Genomic DNA, 22699 nt, shown 5'->3' on the forward strand with positions numbered 1-22699 from the left:
TCAACAGCGGTAGTTGATGACATACTGATTGCGCACTAGAATAAACTGGTCTTGTTGCTGACTCGTAAGCTGCTTACCCACGGTCCTCTTACGGCCAGTTATCTGCTATGTTTTAAAATATGGTATTCACGGGAATCTCTGTTGTTGCTGCTGCATATTGTTATTTCTTAGATGGAACAGAAATTAATGACCCGTCAGAGGGAAACTGGTTAAAGTAAAAGGATTGGGTCTTTCTTATGGAGCTCTGGTGCGTAGATACATTTAAATGAGCCAGTGTACTCGTGATTTTAGAGGATAATTATTTACATAAAATATATATGGTAAATGTACTCATGAAAGACCTAAGATGATTTTTTTTTCTAAAATAACATGTCTCAGAGCAGTCAGTTAGGAACTGTATACCTGTTAAGGATGGGCCACATATCTAGCTGTGTACCAGGATTGGCGAGTCAAGTTGGTCTAGACCCCTCGTTCTTCCTCACAGAGCTCACAGCAGTGTGTGACATGCTCCATGCGGTAAGTACTCTGAGGTGTTTCTTTAAGAAAAGATGCATCATCCTTATTTTTTATATATGTGTGTTTGTGCACCACATTCATGACTGGTACCCTCAGAGACCAGAAGAGAGTATCGGATCCTCTGGGACTAGAGTTAAAAGATGGTTGTGAACTGCCATGTGAGTGCTGGCAGTCAAGCCCACGTCATTGGGAAGACCAGCCAATACTCTTAACCACGGAGTCATTTCTCCATCCCATTTGTTTTCTCTTAAAACACTATTATAAGAATGACATTAGCACTCCTCTAACCAAAGAAACACTTTCAATATATGTTTCCTACCTAATTCTATAGCCACTTCATGAATAAGAACAGTTGCCTGCAATCACGATATTTATTGTCTTCCTCTCAAGGGCAAAGCATAATCAAAATTGGAATGGTTTCTTCGTTGTTGAGGGTGCATGCGTTTTGGCAAAGCCTCAGTTCCAAAGAAAGCACACTGTCCCCTGCCTGTGGCTGCTGGTGCACATATGGGACATAAGGGACACAATTCCCTTCGGGATGTGTTAGGACTCAGCCCCCCTGCCTTCAGGACCCGTCTCTACTGAAGCCCAGAGGGCTGCGATAGTGGTGCTGAATAGCAGCTGCTCTGAAGTCTGGCTGGCTGTGAGAGCGTGCTGGGAACCAATCAACAGCAGCCTGCCCTCCAGGGACTTTTGCTATAGTTAAGAGTGGGTGCTAGAAAGGGGAGATAGGGTTGAGGGGACAGATGCAGGATATGCTGTGAAGAAAACAGTTATCACAGGCTGCTTGGGGGAACACACTTTAGATGTCACAGTAATTTATTTCTATACCATGGTCACAAAATGATTTTAAACAAAATGTTCCATAGCTTGACAGTCATGTTTAAAGCAATATTAATAAAAATGAAATGTTTAAATTCAAAACTTAGTTCCAGAACACAGGTTACTTAGGAGCCAGATCTGTACCTTCTAGCTACCTGCTCTGTCCACAAGCATGCCTAGAGTCACACACCCAACTCATACTCTAACCAAAATGTGTGTGTTTGTGTGTGTATGATGTTATTACATTATTATATTATATTACTCATACTCATACTCTAACCAAAATGTGTGTGTTTGTGTGTGTATGATGTTATTACATTATTATATTATATTATATTACATTATATATTAGATTTCTTTGGGGACTGGCTTACAGGCTGTGGCCCTTCTAGTCCAACAATGGTTATTTACCAATGGAAGTTCCAAGAAACCAGTAATTGTTCAGTTTACCAGGCCACGTGTCTCAGCTGTTCTTCATTATGCACTGGAATCCTAAAGAAGGGGGCTCTAATGCCTGCAAAGGACTTACTAGTGAGGTAAAGAAGACATAGAAAGAGAATGCTTTCTTTTATGCCCTTTATTAAGATTTCTGGCAGAAGATGTAGCCCAGATTAAAGGTTGATTTTCCCACCTCAAAAGATCTGGATTAAAGATGTATCTTTCCACTTCAAAGATCTGATCCAGATTAGAAGTGGGTCTTCACACCTGAAGCTATTTAATTAAGAAAAACTCCCTCACAGGTATGCCCAGCCATTTGGGTTTTAGGTCATTCCAGATGTAGTCAAATTAACAACCAAGGATAGCCATCACAATGACTCAAGGGTCTCCTTTCTATTTGCAGAATGCAGTGGTGTCATTCAAGGAGTTGTGTGGCCTCTCCTCCGTGGCCAACCTCATGCAGTGCATGCTGGCCGTGTCTCCTCGATTCCTGGGGCCTGACAATAACCCCCTGGTGGTCTTGAACCTTAGTGAACCCTACCCCACCATGGAGCTGCAAGCCATCGTGCCTGAGGTGCTGAAGAAGATTGTAACGACTTATGACATGGTGAGTTCTGTGGAGAGAGGTGTCAGAGGATGCCTTGCCAGATGTGCACAGCGTTAGCTTCCTGTCTCATGCTTCGTGCTCTCATGTGGGAAAAGTGTCTCCCCTGGCCTTGTGTTTTTGAAAGAGTTTTGTGTTGCATCCCTGCTAGAAAGCAGGGTTCAGAGATCCTTTCTTCAGTCAGATTAAACACTAGCTTCCTAAGACCTGAATCTGAATCAGCTTCTAATGAATGTTTTTGCATTTTCCTATTTATGTGATTTAGAAACAAAACAAAACCAAAAACTTTTAATCCTTTCTAGTCATTGATTTATTCTGTTTCCACTTTTCCCCTCAACCCAATATAGTAATAAATTAGATTTTTTTTTTCAAGATGTGTCTGAAATCCCATCAAGGGCAGATGTTCGCATCACACAAGGCTGCTGTGTGGTAATTTCCTTCCTGGGGCAGCTGCTCTGAGGCGCCTTCATTTGTAATCAGCTTAGTGTTAATGAGTTACCTTCAGGACACCTAAAATATTACATTTTTACCTTTAAGATTTATCTTGCATTTTTCTTAGTTGGATGCTGCTCTTTTATTGTGCTTTATAATTTTTCAAAACTCTGAGGGAGAGTTTTTCATATTGTGTTTCTATGTGAGTCAGATGAAGGGCTACTTGGTGTGCCATATCATGTCTACCTGAGTCACAGAACAACTTTGAGGACAACTCTCTCCCCTGTTGTAGAATCCAGTGATTGAACTCATGTCCTCAGGCTTACAAACCAAGTACTTTCACCATTGAGCAATTTCACTGGCCTGTTAAGGAAGAATTCAATTTGTGAACGGTACTCATTTCAAATTTCTAATATAGACGAGGCTGTAAGAACTGGCTGTGTATCAGCAGTGACTCCTTTAGTTTGGTGGTGCTAGACAGTCTTCTCTCAAGTAGGCCAGGCTGTCGCCTTTTACCATTGAGGATATTCAGGGATAAGTGCCTTGCTACAGCCTCCTCCATTCTAAAAATGATGGCTAAGGCCAGGTGGTAGTGGTTGAGGCGATGGTGCATGCCTTTAATCCCAGCACTTAGGAGGCAGGGGTTGGGGTGAGGATGGGGGCAGGGGCATCCCTATGAGGTCAAGGCCAGTCTAGTCTACAGAGCAAGTTCCAGGACAGCAAGGACTTCCTTCTTGAGAAACCCTGTCTTGAAAACCCAAAGTCAACCAACCAACCAAACACCAGTCAAGGTTCAAGGAGACTATAGGATTGTCATCACTCACCTTATCTAGAACCCTTCTGACTGCTTTATAACTTAGTGAAAGCTGTAATTTAAGGGGATTAGGTGATTAAAGGGATGTCCAAATATCAAAGGCTAGCATTTCCCACACTGTTAAGAGAAATCTTGGTTTCTTGGTATATTGATAAACATCACTGGAGAAAAGGCGGCAGAAAAAAATAATTTGGGGAAATGTTCCTCTGAACAAGACTCATCAGAGGTGATTACTACCTTCTCCTTTTCATTCACTCCAGAGCACCAACCCATGGGATGGAGCCACTCACAGTCAGGGTGCCTCTTCCCTCCTTTGTTCAACTTCCTTATAGACAAACTTAGGGCTGTGCTTCCATGATGATTGTAAACCCCACCAAAATGAGAGTGAAGATCAGCTATCACCTTAGTCACACATTGTGTTTGGTGTTTACTCTCCTTCCCTTTCAGCTTAGATTTCAAGGACACTCAAAGGACTCAGCATTTCCTGCTAGGGACAAGCTGCTGAGCGTATCATCCCCTGGAAAGAACACTTAGTTTTGAAGAGAGCTTTAAACACACCCAAGAAAGTAGAGGCAATAACCAATGTCAGAGCACGTAATCAAAAAAATGTGTAATAAGACACCATGAAAGCAACAGAACAACAGGAATGAATACAAGTTGTTCAATAATAACTCTTGTTATTAATGATCTCAATCCCTCAATTAACAGACAGACACATACTAACAGACTGGATTGGAAAACGTCCAATGAAATACAAGAAGTAATTAAAATTTTTCTGGGAAAAAAAGAGCCTAGGGCCAGATGTGTTCAGTGCACAATTCTACCACTCTTTAAAAGAAGAACTAACAGCAGTTTTTCTAAAAGTATTCCATAAAATCAGAGTGAGGAAACATCTCTAGATGATTATTTTTTAATCACAGAGGTGTTTGGGGGTTTGTTTGTTTGTTTGTTTGGTTTTGGTTTTTTTGGTTTTTTTTGAAAATTTTATTCGCTACACATCTGACAGAAGGTTAGGATCTAGAATATCCAAAGAATTTTTAAAAATATAAACATCAAGAGAGCAATTAAACCAGTTTAAAAATGGGTCTTGGAGCTAAACAGAGGTTCTCAAAATATCAAACATAACAACTAAGTAATTGTTTTTAAATTGTTCAACGTTTTTAGCCAAAAGTAAAATGCAAATTAAACTGTTTTGAGATTTTATGTTACCCAGTCAAAATGGCTAAAATCCGAAAAAATCAAATGATGTGAAATGCTGGGATAGATGTAAAGGAAAAGGGAACTCCTTTTTGTTGCTGGTGGGAGTTCAAACTGGTACAGCTACGATTGTAAAACACTGCACACTTGAGTTGTAGAATGTGAAGAAATCAAGCCCCAACCCTGCCTAGCTTTCATAGTGCAGGAAGGTGGCTGAGGAGAAAATCCTCCTGGAGCTCACCTGCCTATAAACTTGGCAAGACTGCTTTGACAAGATATGCTACTGGTGCAATAATGGCATGAGGGTTATAGCGGTAACCAAACACTTTCAGACTTGATTTAAAGCCCACTCCATAAAATGGAACCCATACCTCACACCATATTCAGGGCCAAGAACCTGTGGGTAATCATGACTTCGAGGTAAATCTACTGCTATCATTACAATAAATGGACATTGTATTAAACAATACCTAATGAATGTTGCTGTACTCACAGATTAGTGTATCTCTCAACACCTGTCAGAAAAGCTTCTTTTTGTAGAGATGGTAAATATAGCATAGATTCACAACTGGTTAAAGTGCAGAGAATAAGAGACTTCAGAGAACTTAGCCTTGAATGGGACATCTATAACAGACCTCCTCCTCCTCCTCTTCCCCCTCCTCCACCTCCACCACCACACCACTACCTCCACCACCACCTCAAAACTCAAGGATATTGCAGAAAAGGAGGTAGGGAGAGTGTAAGAGATAGGAGCAGTCAATGACTTCAACAAAGCAGTGTTTACTGATAGAACAGTGTAATTGCACATATGAACTCAGAATAGTTGTGACATCATGCCCAAGACCTCTGCAAGCTCAAGACAGAAAGAAAGGTGGTCATGAAATCTCCCCATCTGCTGAAGAGCTTTTGGGAGTTGAAAGCTCCTGGGGTATGGAGAGGTAGTTTTCTTTAAGAGTGTGGTCCTGGTTTCTTTAAGGTCCTGGTTGGTGGAATATGCTCCCGTTGATGAGCACGCACTCAAGAGTATATAGCCAACACTGATTATGTCAGATGTGTTTTAAAAAGCACGGACAGAAAATTGAGTGGTATGGAATGAGTGGCAGATTTGGGAGGAGTTGTAAGGGGGTACATATAATCAAAATACAATGCATGGAGTTCTCAAACATTAAAATATGTATCTAAATAAAGTATAAAGGTCAGGGCCAAGTGTGTCTGAAGCCATTGGGGACATAGTATTCTAGTACCAGAGGGCCTGCATTATCCACCATGAGTATATTCTGTCTTCAGGGACCCATGTAGTTCCTAGAAGCTAAGACGTATGATAAAATCAACTCAGAAGCCTATGCTGGGATTCCTTTTGAATTCTCTAGAAAAATAAGAGAATGGAGTAAAAATGGAAACGTTTGAGGCACTTTTCATGTCTAGTTATTTCCTAACCCTAAGTTATATGGAAGATCAAATGAATAGTTCGTATTTGTAGAAGTTTCTTAAGCTTAAACCACAAAGAAACTCACAGACCTTCATTGATCAAAACCTGACATGAGCTTTTTTCTCCTATTGGTCATTTACTGTTTGTCTCTATTTATTTATTTTCTTTTTTGTGAGTTCTTTTTGTTTCTGTTTTTTTTTTTTTCTTTTTTGAAACAAAGTGAGGAGAAATCATAAAGTCGGGTGAGTAGGAGTATGGAGTGTCTGGGAGGAGTTGGGGAGGGAAACATGATTAAATGTATTATATGACAAATTGTTCTTTAAATCTGCAAAGTGAAAGCCTGTCTTCACACAGCAGTGTTGATAGTCAGCACAGAGATCGGGAACCTTGTGTTTATGCCACAGACAGGGCTTTGTGTGCTTTCTCTGCCACTGCTACATGCAGTGCTCTGCTCAGTGAGGAGAAAATCACATCTCAGGGTTAGTGCAGCCTGCTATCTGGATCCAGTCAGAGGTGACCTGAGTAAGGTTGCTGGTCATCTCCATCCAAGGTTACCATTGATCTCCATCTCCCTCAGGACTCTCCTTCACAACTCCTTCTGTCACTCTCTTGAAATTCAGAGATCCTTTCAATTAGAGGAGTCACCTCTATGGACAGATGAAAATGTCTGCATAAAAGACAGATAGAACGTTATGCTTTTAGAACATGATTGACCCAAAGGGAGGGAAGTGGAGAGAGTTGGGGAGTGGAGGAGTGATAATTATGGATATAAGTGCATCTTGCCAAAAGGTACAAAACCCATGGTTTGTAGTGGCCAGAGACGCTCAGCTCGTGATGCTTCCAAAAGCTCAGACCTGACCTGCAGTGCTCTCAGTTCTCAGTTGCCAGTGGGAGAGAAATGGTTACAAGATGATATGATGATGCTGTCATGTGTTGTCAGGAGCAAGGAGACTAGAAATTTCTACGTTATAGAGCTTCAAGGCTCACACACACTGTTGGTTATATAAGTGTTTCTGATCCAGTTTAATGCCTTTATATGTCTTCACAGAAACTGCTCTGTGAAAACTACATGGTCTCCCTCATACCCAGAATCTAGCCAATAATTCTCACTGAGGTTCCCTTTCCCAAAATGATTCTATCTTGTGTCAAGCTAGCCAGCACAGTAGACCCCTGTCAGCTTGACATACAAACTCATCACTGTTAAACCATAACTTTTCTTTGCTTGTTGTCCCCAAGATGTTATATTAATGTCAATATTGTAATATAAAACATACTCCAAACTTAAAAGTCTCACTGTCTTTAAAACTTCATCTCTTTAAAAACATTCAATATGGTTGCCAACTTTCAAAGACACTCCAAAATATCCAAGTTTCTAAAATAGCCAGTCTCTTCAAACTAACCGGTCTCTTTTATAAACTCCAACGTTTCTTTAAAAGTTCAAATCTCTCAACTGTGAGCTCCTGTAAAATAGAAAATAAGTGAAATCCTTTCTTCAAGAGGGAAGCACCTGGCCACAGTTACAATCAAACCATTGAGAAATCAGAGTTCAATAGTATACAAAATCCAGTGCTTGACCATGCCTGAGATTCATGTTCCCCTGGGCTTCAAAGGTTCCATTTCTCTACTTCTGCTATTTGCAGTATAGATAGCTTGTTCCTAGGCTTAAGTCAGCTCTGCTTCAATGGCTGTTGCTATTCTTGATTGCATGATCTTAGAATCTCAAAAATGCTGGGGTCTCCATTGTAATTGGGCTGCACCTTCACCAATGGCCTGCTGGCCTCTTCAGTGACTCTAGCTTACCACAGGGTGACAAGCTTCTTTCTCTCCCCACAATCCCTGAAGTGTTCTCTGCTGTTCCTCCTACACCTCCACAAGGCCTGTGCTGGCTTCTCACCGAGCCAAATTTTATTTGCTCTTCACGACCCCTTCATGCCTTCAGAACTATTACTACTTGGGAGAATCCTAGACCTCCAGCACAAAGTACAATTTTGGTCCACTCCAAACCACAGCTGCTGTGTGCTGACCCTGATGAAACACTTCCCAGATTTTGCCTCAATAATACGGGTTGATTTTTAATCATAGATTTTTCTTCAGCCCCAGTTGACTAGTAGATTGTCTCAGAAATGCCAAGATTCACTTTAGTAGCTCTTTATTCAGAATATTGAATGGCCCAATAGAGTATTTAAGGGACTGTCAAAACTTCCCTCTGAAATTTCATAATCTATTGTCTACATTTCTTACAACACTCTTATCTTCTGAGCTCACATAAAACATCACACTGAGCTCCTAACACTCAATGGCGTTTCCAGCCCAAATTTTAAATGCTACAACAATTCTCCCAGAACATCTGTTCAGGTCTCTCTCCTCAGTACCCTATGACCCAGAACCAATTTCTTTCTTGGGTAGGTTTTTATTGCTGTGATAAAACGCCATGGCCACAAGCAAGTTGGGGAGGAAGGGGAGTATTTTGTCTTATGGTTGTACTTGTATCATCCAAGGAAGTTAGGACAGGGACCTGGAGGCGGAAACTGAAGCAAAAGTCATGGAGCAACACAGCTTAATGGCTTATGGCTTGTACCTTGTGGCTGGATCACCCTGGTTTCGCTCGCTCTCTCTCTCTCTCTCTCTCTCTCTCTCTCTCTCTCTCTTTCTCTCTTTTATTGGGTATTTTCTTTATTTACATTTCAAATGTTATCCCCTTTCCCAGTGCCTCCCACCAGGAAAACCCCATCCCATCCCCCCTCCCATCTCCCTGGAAAATACCCTGCTTCTGTGAGGGTATTTCCCCACCCACCCACTCCCATCTCCCTGCCCTTGAATTCCCCTACACTGGGGCCTTGAGCCTTCACAGGATCAAGGGCTTCTCCCATTGATGCCCAACAAGGCCATCCTCTGCTACATATGTGGCTGGTTGGTGGTTTAGTCCCTGGGAGCTCTGGCGGGGGGAGAGGGGGCTGGTTGGTTGATATTGTTGGTCTTCCTATGGGGTTGCAAACCCTTTCAGCTCCTTCAGTCCTTTCTCTAGCTCCTCCATTGGAGACCCCCTGTGCTCAGTCCAATGGCTGGCTGCGAGCATCCACCTCTGTACTTGTCTGGCTCTGGCAGCGCCTCTCAGGATACAGCCATACCAGACTCCTGTCAGCAAGCACTTGAGATCCACAATAGTGTCTGAGTTGGGTGACTGTTATAGGGGGATGGATCCCAGGTAGGGCTGTCTCTTTCCTTTAGTTTCTGCTCCACACTTTGTCTTCGTATTTCCTCTCGTGAGTATTTTGTTCCCCCTTCTAAGAAGGACTGAAAAAAGCATCAACACTTTGGTCTTCCTTCTTCTTGAGCTTCATATGGTCTATGAATTGTATTTTTGGTATTCCGAGCTTTTGGGCTAATATCCACTTATAAGTGAGTGCATACCATGTGTGTTCTTTTGTGATTGGGTTACCTCATTCAGGATAATATTTTCTAGTTCCATCCATTTGCCTGTGAATTACATGAATTCATTGTTTTTAATAGCTGAGTAGTAGTCCATTGTGTAAATGTACCACATTTTCTGTATCCATTCCTCTGTTGAGGGACAACTGGGTTCTTTCCAGCTTCTGGCTATTATAAATATGGCTTCTTTGAACATAGTGGAGAATATGTCCTTATTACATGTTGGAGCATCTTCTGGGTATATGCCCAGGAGTGGTAGGTATATCTGGACCCTCAGGTAGTACTATGTCCAATTATCTGAGGAACCGCCAAACTGATTTCTAGAGTGGTTGTACGAGCTTGCAATCCTACCAGCAATGGAAGAGTGTTTTTCTTTCTCCACATCCTCACCAGCATCTGCTGTCATCTGAGTTTTTTATTTTAACTATTCTGACTGGTGTGAGATGTAATCTCAGGGTTGTTTTGATTTGCATTTCCCTGATGACTAAGGATGCTGAACATAAAACCAGATACACTGAAGCTAATAGAGGAGAAAGTGGAAAAGAGCCTGAACACATGGGTACAGGGGGAAATTTCCTGAACAGAACACCAATAGCTTATGCTCTAAGACCAAGAATGGATAAATGGGACCTCTGTCGATAGGGCAAAATGGCAACCAACAGATTGGGAAAAGATCTTTACCAATCCTACATCCCATAGAGGGCTAATATCCAATATATACAAAGAACTCAAGAAGTTAGACTCCAGAGAACCAAATAACCCTATTAAAAACTGGAGTAGAGAGCTAAACAAAGAATTCTCAACTGAGGGATATTGAATAGCGAGAAGCACCTAGAGAAATGATTAGCCTGCTTTCTTATAGTACCCACTGCCCATAATGAGCTGGGCCCTCTCACGTTAATCATCAATCAAGAAAATGAGTCACAGCCTTGCCCACAGGGCAACTTGGTAGGGTTATTTTTTTAATTGAGTTTCCCTCTTTCAAAACGACTAAATTGTGTGACATTGATACAAAACCAGCCAGCATACCATATAGCAGTTTTTATCATTTAAGTCCAATTTTTGTCTCTGTTAAGGGACTCAACATATTCTCAAATGGTTTCATCAGAGGCTGTGATCAGTGCTAAGCATCCCTAATCTCCAAGTCCAGATGTGGACTGTTGCGGAGTTTGGATTCTTAAATTGGGGATGCTCAACTAGCAAGTGTATGAAAATATTTTAAAAATAAAAACACTTATGGTTCTAGGCATTTTAGGTGAGGGATGCCCAACCTGTATGCAGCAATCCAATGTATTGTCCAAAATAATGACAGCATCATTCAAAATGTCTAAGGAAGCTAGTAATTGATAGGTGTGGTACTGCCCAGTCGTCTGTGGTTGGCAAGCTGGAGCCCTTGATTAGCACATTTGTATTTCTTGGGAGGTTTCATTTGTAGCAGGACTGCCTAGAGAATTCGAGGGGCAGTGTGAGGCCATGGGCTTGATAGGGTCTTCAGTTTTGCTTCTTTGTTTAAGACTTTGGTATTACTTTTTAAAGGTAAAGGACTTATTTTTTCAAATGTTCTATTTCCATGAATGTTATCAAATACTCATCTAGGGAGACAGACACACAAAATTCATCAGAAACCTAAAGCCCAGGAAATAAGCTTATGCATTTTGCAAAAGAACACTAGAGTATTGTAGTCTTTTATTCTTCCTGTGCAAAACGCAGAGAAATCAGTTCCCATGCTTCCACCAAATCGCATACTGAGTATGAATGTATTCTTCCTTAATTCCTTCAAACCTTATCTTGCATATTTTCTCTTAGAAGTGGTTTTTAAATTTTTATAAGTGTTTTCCTATGTGTGTTTTTGTGTGTGTGCACGTGTGCGCATGCCGTGTACACACTTGGTGCTGGTAGAAGTCAGAGGATGCTTTCAGATCCCTTATTGAGCTGGGGATAGTTTTGAATCACCATGGAGGCGTTGGGAAATGAACCTGAGTTCTCTGCTGGAAGAACAGGTATTCTTAACCGCTGAGCCATATCATCAGCCCCCTTAGACTTATTTTGTATTATTGTAAAACAAGTATATTGTTTCTGTGGGTTTAAGGCGCCATTAAAGTTGTTTACCAAGTTATTTTCTCTATCAAGGATCCCTATAGGAAATTCTGTTTAAGAGGGACTCATACATCTTTATAAGTCTGTATTTCTATACATCACTATGGACTGGTTATTTTTGCAGCTATGGGGATGGATTTAGCTTCCTTGTGTAGTTTATTCTGTGAACTATGGTCCACACTAGATTCTGAACACACCGAGAAGGGTATGTTCTCCTCCTGTCATTTTTCTACTGCAGTCTTTTATCGTCTTCTGCCATTGAGACAGATTCTGAGGACTTAATATTCAACCCAGGTGAAAAGCAATAGCTAAGTCTTCTCCTTCTCTGGGGCAGTGAATGTTCCTAAGTTTTCAGTCTGGCTCGCTGACTGGCTTTAGAGTGAGCTGCTCCGCTGTTGGGCAGCTCTTTATCTCCCACCTTAACTCACTTCTCTTCCACTCATTCCGAGCACACTGGGTTTCTGCAGAGCTGTGGTCTTACATGTCTTCTTTTCGTGCATACCCGAGATGCCCATCTGAATCCTAACAGTTTCCCTCTTTACCCTCTTAGCCTGTGAAGGAAGGTGGAAGGGTCCTCTAGCTGCCTCAAAAGTTTCTCTGACTTGACCACAGGAGATGGGAGACCACCTCTACTTCCTCTTTTATCTAGGAACTGGAAACCTCTTGCCCTGTCTTTATTAGGTAAAGGAAATTGATAACACTAATTGATAGACCTCTGGGACTCTCGCCAGCTTCTTGGTATAAGATAATTTGGAAGATGGTGTCTTCACAGGTCCTGGCTTTGAAGCTGATCTTTTTACTCAGTGAGTAAACGTCTAGGAAACGGAACCTTTCGGTGCTTAGTTACCTAAGCTCTGTAGCTCATCCTTTGAATATGTGGAAAGTACCTACTGTGCTCCACACAGTGTGCATGCATGAGAAGCGACTTCTTCACACCGTTCCCTTTACCCCTCTGCAACCACCAGGCCACTGAGCCTTTTGGCCTTCCCCTGCCCTGCTGCAGCCCACCTTTTACATCACTCTAATGACTTTCTTCCTGAAATATCACCTAGAAAAAGGGTTGGGCGATCCAGAAAGGAGTCAGCAGGAGTAGCAGGAAGTAGAACATTAGGTGATCTAGGCAAGCTAAAAAGTGTGTTTTATGACTGTTGAGGGGGGAAAAAATAGAGCTGAGTTATTCTCTGTGTGTCTTGGTTGTTGTCAGATGAATAATACTTTTTCTTCCAGCATCTTGGCAAAATGGCATCTGTTTGTTATATCTGGATGAGTGATTTGTATAAAGTCAGATAGTTGCCAAGAATAAAGGGGGAAGGTGATGGTGGTGATAACCCGAAAGACACATTTGCCTCGTGCGTAGATGCTGGTCATCTCATTTCTCCAGCACCAGAACACAGAACTGCGTATTGACAAAAGCAACAAATATTAGTAAGACGCGGTCCTTTGTATGATTGTGCAGCATCTAGGATCTGCCTGTATCTTAAGCTATGCCATTGTTGTCATGATGACGTTGTCTTCTGCAAACTGTTTTGTGCATTGTGTAAGTTCTGTGTCGGGGAATTCTTCTCAAAGAAGCAGAGATTGCGATCGCCATTTGTCATATAGTAATTTGTATATTTTGTGCAGTTTGCAAGTTCCAAATAATTTCAAATTGACAAAACAAGGGAAGTAGCCTGCCGGGAGCCCACATTTGATGTTACCATAGCATTCAGCCTGCTCCTGGGGCTGCCTGGCTGCCCATGACCTTTGAGCCTACAAGGAGGTCATGTCCTTTTGATCTTTTGGCCTATGTTTTTGGCTCCTAGGTGGCTGAGTCACCTTTAGCAGCAAAGGCCTTGATAGAAACCCTGGAGATTTCCCAGGTGGAGTGCACTGTCAAACAGAATGCACTTTCTGGGCTACTTAAGACTGCTAGTGGCCCTCATGGGCTAGTGGGATTCAGGATGCACTCTGGCCAGTTAATGGTGCTACTTTATGCAAATGATGTTTTATCAGTGCTATTGTCAAAGTGTGGCTTTCAGTTGGTATGAAATACACATGTAAATGTCTTTATAAAAAACACTTTTGCCAAAGATTTCATCACTTGGATGAGTTGTTTAATACGTTATTGTGTCAAAGTGATTAAGTTTCATTGATGGTGTAATTTTACTTATTAAGAGTGTCATGTTATTCCCTAACTTTAGAAATGCAGGACCCTGTCCTGAGGAACCAACCCAATCTCTTTTCAGCTATTTCTGTGTCATGTAGTGGAGCAGATGATACTCAATGGAGAAATTCAGTAGCACTAGATTGAAATTACATAGAATTGTTAGTGTTAGGATAAGGAGATGGCTCCGCCATCAAAGTACTTGTTTGTACAAGCACGGCCCCTGAGTTTGGATACCCAGATCACACACACACACACACACACATATACACATACACACACACATATACATTTGCATATTTGAAGCCAGTTGTGACGGTGGTTATACTTGCAATCCAGCACGGAGAGGAAACAGGTGAATCCCTAGGGCTAACTGGCCAGCCAGCCTCCTAATAAAGATTGTGTTTCAAACCAGTGAAAGGCAGTGTCTCACAAAACATGGTGGAAAGATCCTGAGAAATAACATTCAAGCTTAGCCACACACATGTATGTATATTCTCACACACACACACAATGTCTACATAACACACACACACTATTAATTGTAATGCATGGGTTTGAGTTTGTTTGTAAATAAAACAGTGAGTTTGTCTCTATTTGTGACATAAGGGGTTTTTTTGTTGTTGTTGTTGTGAAAACACATTTTAGAGGACAGCAATCTAAGGAATGGAATAATTTACACTGAATCTACTCCATAAAAACGAGGCTTTTGAAATATCCAGTTTATATGGCAAATCATATATTACAGAACTGGTTTTAAGTAAATGTAATTGTTCACACCTACTTGGGCCTGCACACTTGGTCATGAACTCAGGCAAGTGTTATTAAGTATCTTTCCACAGCACTGTTAATACTAGGAATCTGACGTTTGCCACCCAAACAGGTGTATTCTCATAAATAACAACTGACATTTTAATAAAGCTGGAAGGCCTCATTTTGCTGGTATGTTGCTTTTGGCTGTAGTCCATAAGAAAGACAAATTAAGCATTGCCTGTCAGTTCCTTATTGTGTTTCCTTTTGTTTGCACGGTGGGAAGACTTACCCTCACCCTCATGCTCTCCAGGCTTCTTAGGAGGGTGTGCCCTGTGCATACTGCCTGCTCCCCACTGGGAAATGCCAGCTTCCCACTGTTGCTCTATTTAATTTTTGTGGTTGTTTTCTCTGTCTTTCTTTCCCTCTTTCTCTTTTTAAACAGGGTCTCGCTGTAGCTGTTTTGGGCTGTAAACCTTGGCAGTCTTCCTAATTTAGCCCCAAGTGCTAGAATTACTGTCTGTAGTGGGGGGAGGTTTGTATGTGTGTTCATGTCAGTGTGCACCAGTTCCATGTGTACCTTCATGGGCATGCATGTGGAAGCATGTGTGGAGGCCAACACGGGGTGTCTTCCTCAGATCTTCACCTAGCTTTGGAAGACAAGAGCTCGTCTGTTTGACTGTGCCCAGCTGGCCTGTGCAGTCCAGGGATCTGCCTGTCTCTGCCTAGGATTCTGGTCATTGCTGGGGTCGGCCTTTTAGATGGGTGCTGGGTGACAAGCTCGGGTCTCCTGCTTCCGTGGTCAGCGCAGTGTCCACTGAGCCCTCACCCAGCCCCCAGTGCTCCATGTCACAGTGTTTCCCCCTCAGCTCCCTCTACCAGTTTGCTATGGGAGAAACCAAGACCCACAAGAACAGTACTGTCACATCACCTCAGTGGTCGAGGATGACGTAGTAAGAATTACGTTTAATTGTAAGGATTCCATTACTAATTAACTTAAAAACAACAATTGAAATTAAAACATGTATTTCTCTACTGAATAGCTGGATGTTACATTTTTATATGGAAGTTTTATGTAGGAGGGTCTTCATCTGTTTACAGGAATCCTTAATTATTTTTAAATCCATGTAGATAATTCTGGCTGTGTTTATAATTGTTATACTCCTACACTGCAAAGAGGTCAGCTGGAGTTTTCCATTGTTTATGTCATTATGAGGCTTGAAGGCTTGAAATACTTTTGGCTTCTATGTCACTTATCTTGTGACAAAACAAAACACAAATCTGTCTTTCTGAATAGAAATGGTTATTTGACTGTAGTTAGGCGGAACTGCATGGCACCCACTGATTTTCAGCGAATTCCCTAAGGTCAAGGTCTACTTTTGTTATTGTATATTTGACTCTTCCATACCTCCGTAACAAAACTTACAAATGTCTTAACAAGTGTTCTCCTTAAAAGAGTAGCTGTATTTGATTTCTCACACTAACTTCCTAAAATGTCCCCATGGCATACCAAATCTAAATTATCTGAAGTAATTTTAGTTGAATGTCACATATTTTAGAGGAGATATTGGAAAACTGGTTTTAGAGTGGCTTAGACATTTCTAAGTAACTGAAAAGAATTTATAATGTGGAAGTTTGTAAATTTTATATTTCAGTATATGTAACCACAACCATTAAACCTTACCAGTTATGCTTTCCTACTGTGGGAGTTTCAAGTGTCTCTGGCAGGAGTCACTCCTGAGCCAAGGCCTGCAGTACTGACTCTGCCTTTACAGTATGTCAGCGTAGCAAAGAGGCTCCGAACAGTCTGCATAGTGTGCCTTCTGAGCTCCCTTTGCCAGCCTAAGGTACGATTGTAAGTTTCTCTCATTTAATGTACTCAATGCATTTTGATATTTTGGTCCATGAGATCATAATTTAATTGCAGACCTAGTAAGAGAAAAATGTTTTCATTTGCTGAGTCTTTCTTGCCTGGAGAAATCAAAGACTCTTAGAGGTATGGATCAGAAGAGAAGAGACAATGGGGACTAAGTTGGGCTTTGAGTTTTTTGTCTTTTTGTTTGTTTGTTTGTTTTTATGATAGGTGAGTCAAGAAAATAGTGATTGTCAAGGAGTCCCTTGTGTAAAAGCCCAACAAAACTTAACCAAAATATGTGTAGCTTCACACATATTTAGTGGTATCTCTAGTTGCCGTTGGGCTGCCTGATAATGAACTGATCAAATAATAGAATTTAAGTCATGCTTTCTTTTGAAAGCCAAACCATGCATTTCTTGGGGTGAGGTGGTAGAGAAAAGGGAATTGATGAAGTTGCTAGGGCCAAAAACCTCATTTCCTTTCACCTCCCTTTAGGAAGGGAAGAGGGCTCTTCTCAGGGTACTTAAGCTTGACTGACCGCTCTCTGCAAGCTGTCTAGCAAAAGAGAGAGTTATGGAGAGCGCTAGAGCCAGAGACCAGTCCTGGAAAACCCTTTCCCTCCTAGGCCCCACCCACCCACACAGGGCCTATGTGGATCCCACCCCTGCTCCTGATTATGTCAAGGGGGATAATATGTCCTTTTATTCTGTGACATGCCTTTCTGATGGTGAGTGGACATGCTTCTTATCTTAGTAGACGTAGACTCCCTAATCACTGAGGGGTATGCGGTGGTCTCACCAAAACCACAAAGACATCTGAGGTACATCTCAGCCCCAGATGCTAGTCAGGAGGGTGGGGTCAAAATCAGGAGGGCTGATCAGAGCATTTATGAGGTGAAGATAGGCGTGAACACCTGTGGACCTTCCAGTCCTGGGTCCATTAACCTGTGTTCAGGCTTAGTGATGCTGCCCTGATAATTCCATGAGCTAATTCGTAGTCAGTGTTGTGGTGTGCAGTGGTTGTAGCATGTGGACTGGGTAGAGGAGAGGAGAGGAAGTTTGAGTGTGCATGGGCTTTGGCTAGATATACTAGCAAAGTTGTTTAAAAAAACAAAAACAAAACCAAAAATCTTTCCCCAGCTGTAGCACCTCCATCTCCCCAGCAGGCCCCAGTGAGACGCCACACTGCACTCCTGTGTTTCTGGAGAATGGAGTCTTGACCCATTTCCTAATACCTGGAAGTCCCACCCCTACCTTGGGAGGAAAGCGTTGTCCTTTTTTCTTTGCTGTTGTGAGCTGGCTCCTTGGAGGTATTTTCGCAAAGGATGGCTCTTAGTAAGGTACAGTACAGAGTGCACAAACCACCTAGGTAGGTGTTAGACACATTGTGCACATAGAGGATGTGAACACACACACACACTGTACACACGCGTATTTTTATATAAGGATACAATGTATGACAAGAAACAGAAGGATAAAGAAAGGAAAGAGGTGGTTGGATCTTGCGTTATTTGCTGGTGGGGTACTGACAAAGAATGTCTTTGATTCCTTCTGCCATTTCATTATCTACAAAATGGTCTTGAAATCACCTCTCCTAGAACTGCAAGAGCCCAGACATAGTAAATACTCAATAAATATTACTCATTTTCATTGGCATTCTTAATTTTCAAATTTTTCTGTACCCCTTGAAGCCTTACAACGTGTATTTACAATGCTTGTGTATATTTTAGCATCACCCTAAGCTCCGGAGTAGCAGCTGTTCTTCAGTACTTGGAGCATAGAGATCAGGACCCCTGTGCAGCAGAGTAAAAGTCAGACTTTAGAACAGAAGGTTGGCCTCCCCAGCACCTGGGTGGGCTGTGGGCTCTGTCACAAAGGGGAAGATCTGCCACACTTGCGCTGAGCAGTCAGCAACAGGAGCAGTATCTGGGTTTATGTGTAAGGGCTGTGCACCAGTCCTTTGCATGCGGTCTTCTGTCCGCACCAGGGATACCATGGGTGATACACTGTGCTGCAAGTCTTGCTTCTCATTGTGAGGAAGTCTCCAGTTACTTTTCTCTCTTAACTAACATCTATGTGTGGTTACTCCAGACCTGAGAGAAACAAATGAAAAGACAGTGAGGTTGGTTCAGTTACTTTTAACTAATTAGGTGTTTCTTAATCACCTTCCTCTCCTCGGAGACAAGACGCGCTATAAATAGGCAGTGATAACAGTACTACAATGTTTAATTGAAATGGAGTTTTTGAAATGTAATTAATTTAGTAACAGTAACTTTAAACAAGCACTCAGTGCTCTAGATGGCCCATAAACAGGAAAGAGTGAAGTTCCTGTCACTCTCAAGTAACTTGCTCTCTGGAAAAAAAGAGAGCAAGTCTGAGGGGAAGCAGCTCAGGTTCACCTTTCCTTTTGTAGACTGAGTCAGGCCAGGTTTGAGCTGTTCTTCTCACCATCCTCTACGTAAAGTATGACCTCTGCGTTCTCTGTCTTAAAGCTCAGAGACTGAAGGACACAGAAGGATCCGGCCCGGGTTACATACCAAGGCAGAAGCCAGGAGAGACTGTATCCCACAGGACTGTCATGGCGGCCCACACAGATCCTGTCAAAGGTTCCTCTCAGCTCCCAGACTGCCCATCCCTTCACTTAGCCACACCCCTTCGTGCTGTCCGTGCTTAGCCACGAGGATATTGAGCGCGCTGTGCACCTAAGTTCCAAGCTTCCTGGACTGTGCTATCGTTAGTTTAGGAAAGCAGAGGGTAAGAGGCTGACATGACCAAAGGCCCAGCAAAAGGATGGTGTCTGTGAGCCTTCATCTGTAAGGTCAGCATGTTGTAAGACACTTCCTGCAATGCACTAGTTTAATGTGTGAGAATACACATACAATTCCCCAGAGTGGTCACCTGAACATAACAGGTTGATCGTTAAATGGAGTATTCAGAGAATTGGTACATTTTATATGTACAGGAATTTGCTTTCCTGGTACTCTCCATATGGAAAATCACAACCAGAAAAACTTCTTGAGCTGGTAGAAATTATATAGCTTGGGTGGGGTTAGCTTTATAATCCCATGGAGTTCCTTTTCAGCATATAAGTTCTGTTTCAATGTTCATATTTCAACATTTTTATTTTCCTTGTGAATATAATATTGTGCAAAATTAGAGATAGTATAAAATCAAATCTAAAATTCTTTACATTTTTGGAAATTCTGTTTGAAAATAACATTTTTTTAAAATGTTATATTTTTATATTTTTAATATTTTGGTTAAAACTGAACTGAAGTTTAAAACTCAGAAATTTAAAATGTATCTAGGAGTTTATAGTGAAATGAATATCTCAGTACATCGATTTTATAACTATTTATTTGGGGACAGTTAGAAGCCCTGGATCTTTTGAGCCCTTCTTTGTTTCTCTTAGGCTGTTCTGTATAGCAGGGTGTGCTCGTGGACCATGTGCATTCGGTTTTAGATCTCCAAGCTGCACTGTTAGGACTTTTGTGGGGTTTGCTGTCTACATCTCCATCCCTGCCGAACTGATCTTCTTTGAGATTTTCTTTGGTTTATTCTTTGAGGAATGAATTTTTTTCCAAGTTTCCTCTTTATGTTCTTCCCCTTATCCTAGCTTCCTTCTCTCCACCTTCCTGCCTAGCAAATGTGTATTACTAAGGACTTCTAGTGGCTAACTCTGGAAGTGCCTCTCAGGAAAAAAATTACAAATACAAACAGTTGGTCTATCTACTTTCATAAGCTACCACTGCAACTGGCAAGAATCTTGCAAGAATCCTGGCTGGTTTTTTAAAATAATTCTGACTGCATGATACTATTCATTCTTATAACACTTTTACTGAATTCAGTTGATTATTTCAGTATAAAGAGCCTGTGCTATACTGTGTATTAAAAGCATTTGATGTTATCTTCTGTTTATGGGAGTCAGTTCAGAAACTGTCTTGAAGTTTCATCTGTAAATGAGATTTCTAAATATGCGAATGAATTTAGGTGTACATTAGAGTGATAAGTGATAGAAATAGTTACTGTGGTCAGAGAGGCTTTTTATATTGTGGAATTTCAGCCATATAAAATGGAGTGTTATTGCTGTGCAAGCTGCAATCTAGTGCATAAGAGGTTCGGGAAGTGCCCTGGCTTGGATGAAGGTTATGTGCCATGAAAGCCTCTTCTAGTCCCTGAAAACCACCCATGGATGATATAAAAGGTTAGAGCAGATTGGAAAGGTAGAGAATTCTTAGCTTTCTGGGCTGGGACCAGGGGCCACTCACAACTCCCAATCCACTGCACATTGACTTATCACTGGACATCATCTCCCGCCAGGTGTGAGAACAACTGAGTGCATTATGGAAGCAGGCTTGTGTGATACCACCACCAAGCTTAGGTTGAATATGACAGAAAATGGATTAAAATTGCACTTCATTGAAGCAAGCAAGCAAGCAAAAAAAAAAAAAAATCTTTAGAAGTATCCTCCCTCTATAGTGAATGCTGGGATTATACTTGATTTGAAAATGCAAATTTGTTCCCAATTGATACGTTTAAGAACATTTTGCAAATAACTTAAAATTTCACACTTCCTTATGTGCAGTTTTGTCTGTAAGTAACACTAGGTGAACCAGAAAACGGTTCCCGGGTGAACTGAATGTTAAGTCCCTGCCAGTTCCCTGGGTTCCGTGAGTCTGTTTGGAGCTCTAGGCATCCATGTGTGTTACTGTGAGCTGACTGGTCTGTGAGATTGCAGGTGCCCTTCTTGCAGTACCTCACAGCAGCTCACGGCACAAGCTGTAACCTTCAATGCCCACTTCTGCTTCAGGGCTTTTTCAAGGTCTGTTGTGCTGCTGTCATCTGTTGGTATTTAATTGATTCGTGTGGCTTTAGGTTTTTCTGTGTTGTGCCCTTAACCTCACTTTTCTTATAAAGCCCTGTATTTTTAATTGTGCAGTTTTCTATAATGTAGTGATATTTCCAGGGCTGCATATGCAGCATTATTACAGAACTGCAGTTGATACTGCAGTTGCATTCTCCACAATTACCAGCCTTACCAGATGTCAGTGCAGAGCTCCCAGGATGATGAACTCAGCTTCTGTCCAGAGACTCTCACATCACCATAAGTGAACATTGCGTGATACCCTTGCTCTTTCTGGCCACTCCTGTGTTTAGAATTTGGTTTTGCTTTGTACTTGTTAACTTGGTGACTCTAGTTGAAGCATTGCCATGAGGCTCATTTATCTTTTAACTAGTATTTTTATTAATTATTTGAGAATTTCAAATAATATATTTTTATTATGTTCACCCCAACTCTTCCCCAGATCCATGCCTAGTCGCCCAGTCCCTCTCCCTCCCTCCTTCCTTCCCTCCTTGTCTTCCTCCCCTGCCCCCTCCTCTATCCTATTTTACTCAAGTACTCTTGGGTATGGGGACAGCAATGGATAGTAAGTCAACCTCCTAGGAGACCCATAAAGAAAACTGACTCTTGCTCTTGCAAAGCTATTGCAGGCAATACCCCCTCAGGTAGGTAGTCCCAGCTTCGTGCTTTGCCCTCTGATGCTGAGATTTTCTTCCCAGCCTGAGCATGCACACATTTTGTTCATGTTATCATAACCACTGTGCATTCATATGTTCATCTGCTCGGTTGTACATGGAAAGCACTGCTTACTGATAACTACCCACCACCTCTGGCTCTTACAGTCTTTGAGCTCCCTCTTTCTCAGTGGTTCCTGGAGGCCCATTTATCTTTTAAAGTTTCTTCTTCACAAATTCAAACAAATTGTAGCCACAGTATTGGCAGAGAATATTTAAATTTTCCAAATTTCAGAGCTAAGCTTTGCCTAATTTCTAGCTAGTGATGGAGATCCTCACAAGACTTTCTCATTGCTCTCATTGCCTCCTTCCCTGATGATTATCTGTGACTGTGAAAGTTTACTTTGATCATAACACAACCTGCCTACAGTGATCAGGGCACATCCTGCCTGCAGTGATCAGGTCACATCCTGACTGCTGTGATCATAGGACATCCTGCCTACAGCCTGACTGCAGTGATCATAGGACATCCTGCCTACAGTGATCATAGACATCCTGCATACAGTGATCATAGGACACCCTGCATACAGTGATCATAGGACATCCTGCCTACAGTGATCATAGGACATCCTGCCTACAGTGATCATAGGACATCCT

The 22699-nt window shown here is 41.8% G+C and overlaps 1 protein-coding gene across 4 annotated transcripts in view; it reads left to right on the plus strand.

The window, feature by feature from the left end:
- Plcl2 (phospholipase C like 2) overlaps nt 1-22699 on the plus strand; it is a 166095-nt gene that overhangs the window by 98329 nt on the left and 45067 nt on the right. For all 4 annotated transcript variants that reach the window (XM_029471171.1, XM_029471172.1, XM_021186285.2 and 1 more), the window contains one exon: nt 2180-2383. In XM_029471171.1, coding sequence (XP_029327031.1) covers nt 2180-2383 — 204 coding nt within the window. The remainder of the gene's footprint in view (nt 1-2179; nt 2384-22699) is intronic.

Source organism: Mus caroli, chromosome 17 (genome assembly GCF_900094665.2).
Source record: "Mus caroli chromosome 17, CAROLI_EIJ_v1.1, whole genome shotgun sequence".
Taxonomy (NCBI): Eukaryota; Metazoa; Chordata; class Mammalia; order Rodentia; family Muridae; genus Mus; species Mus caroli.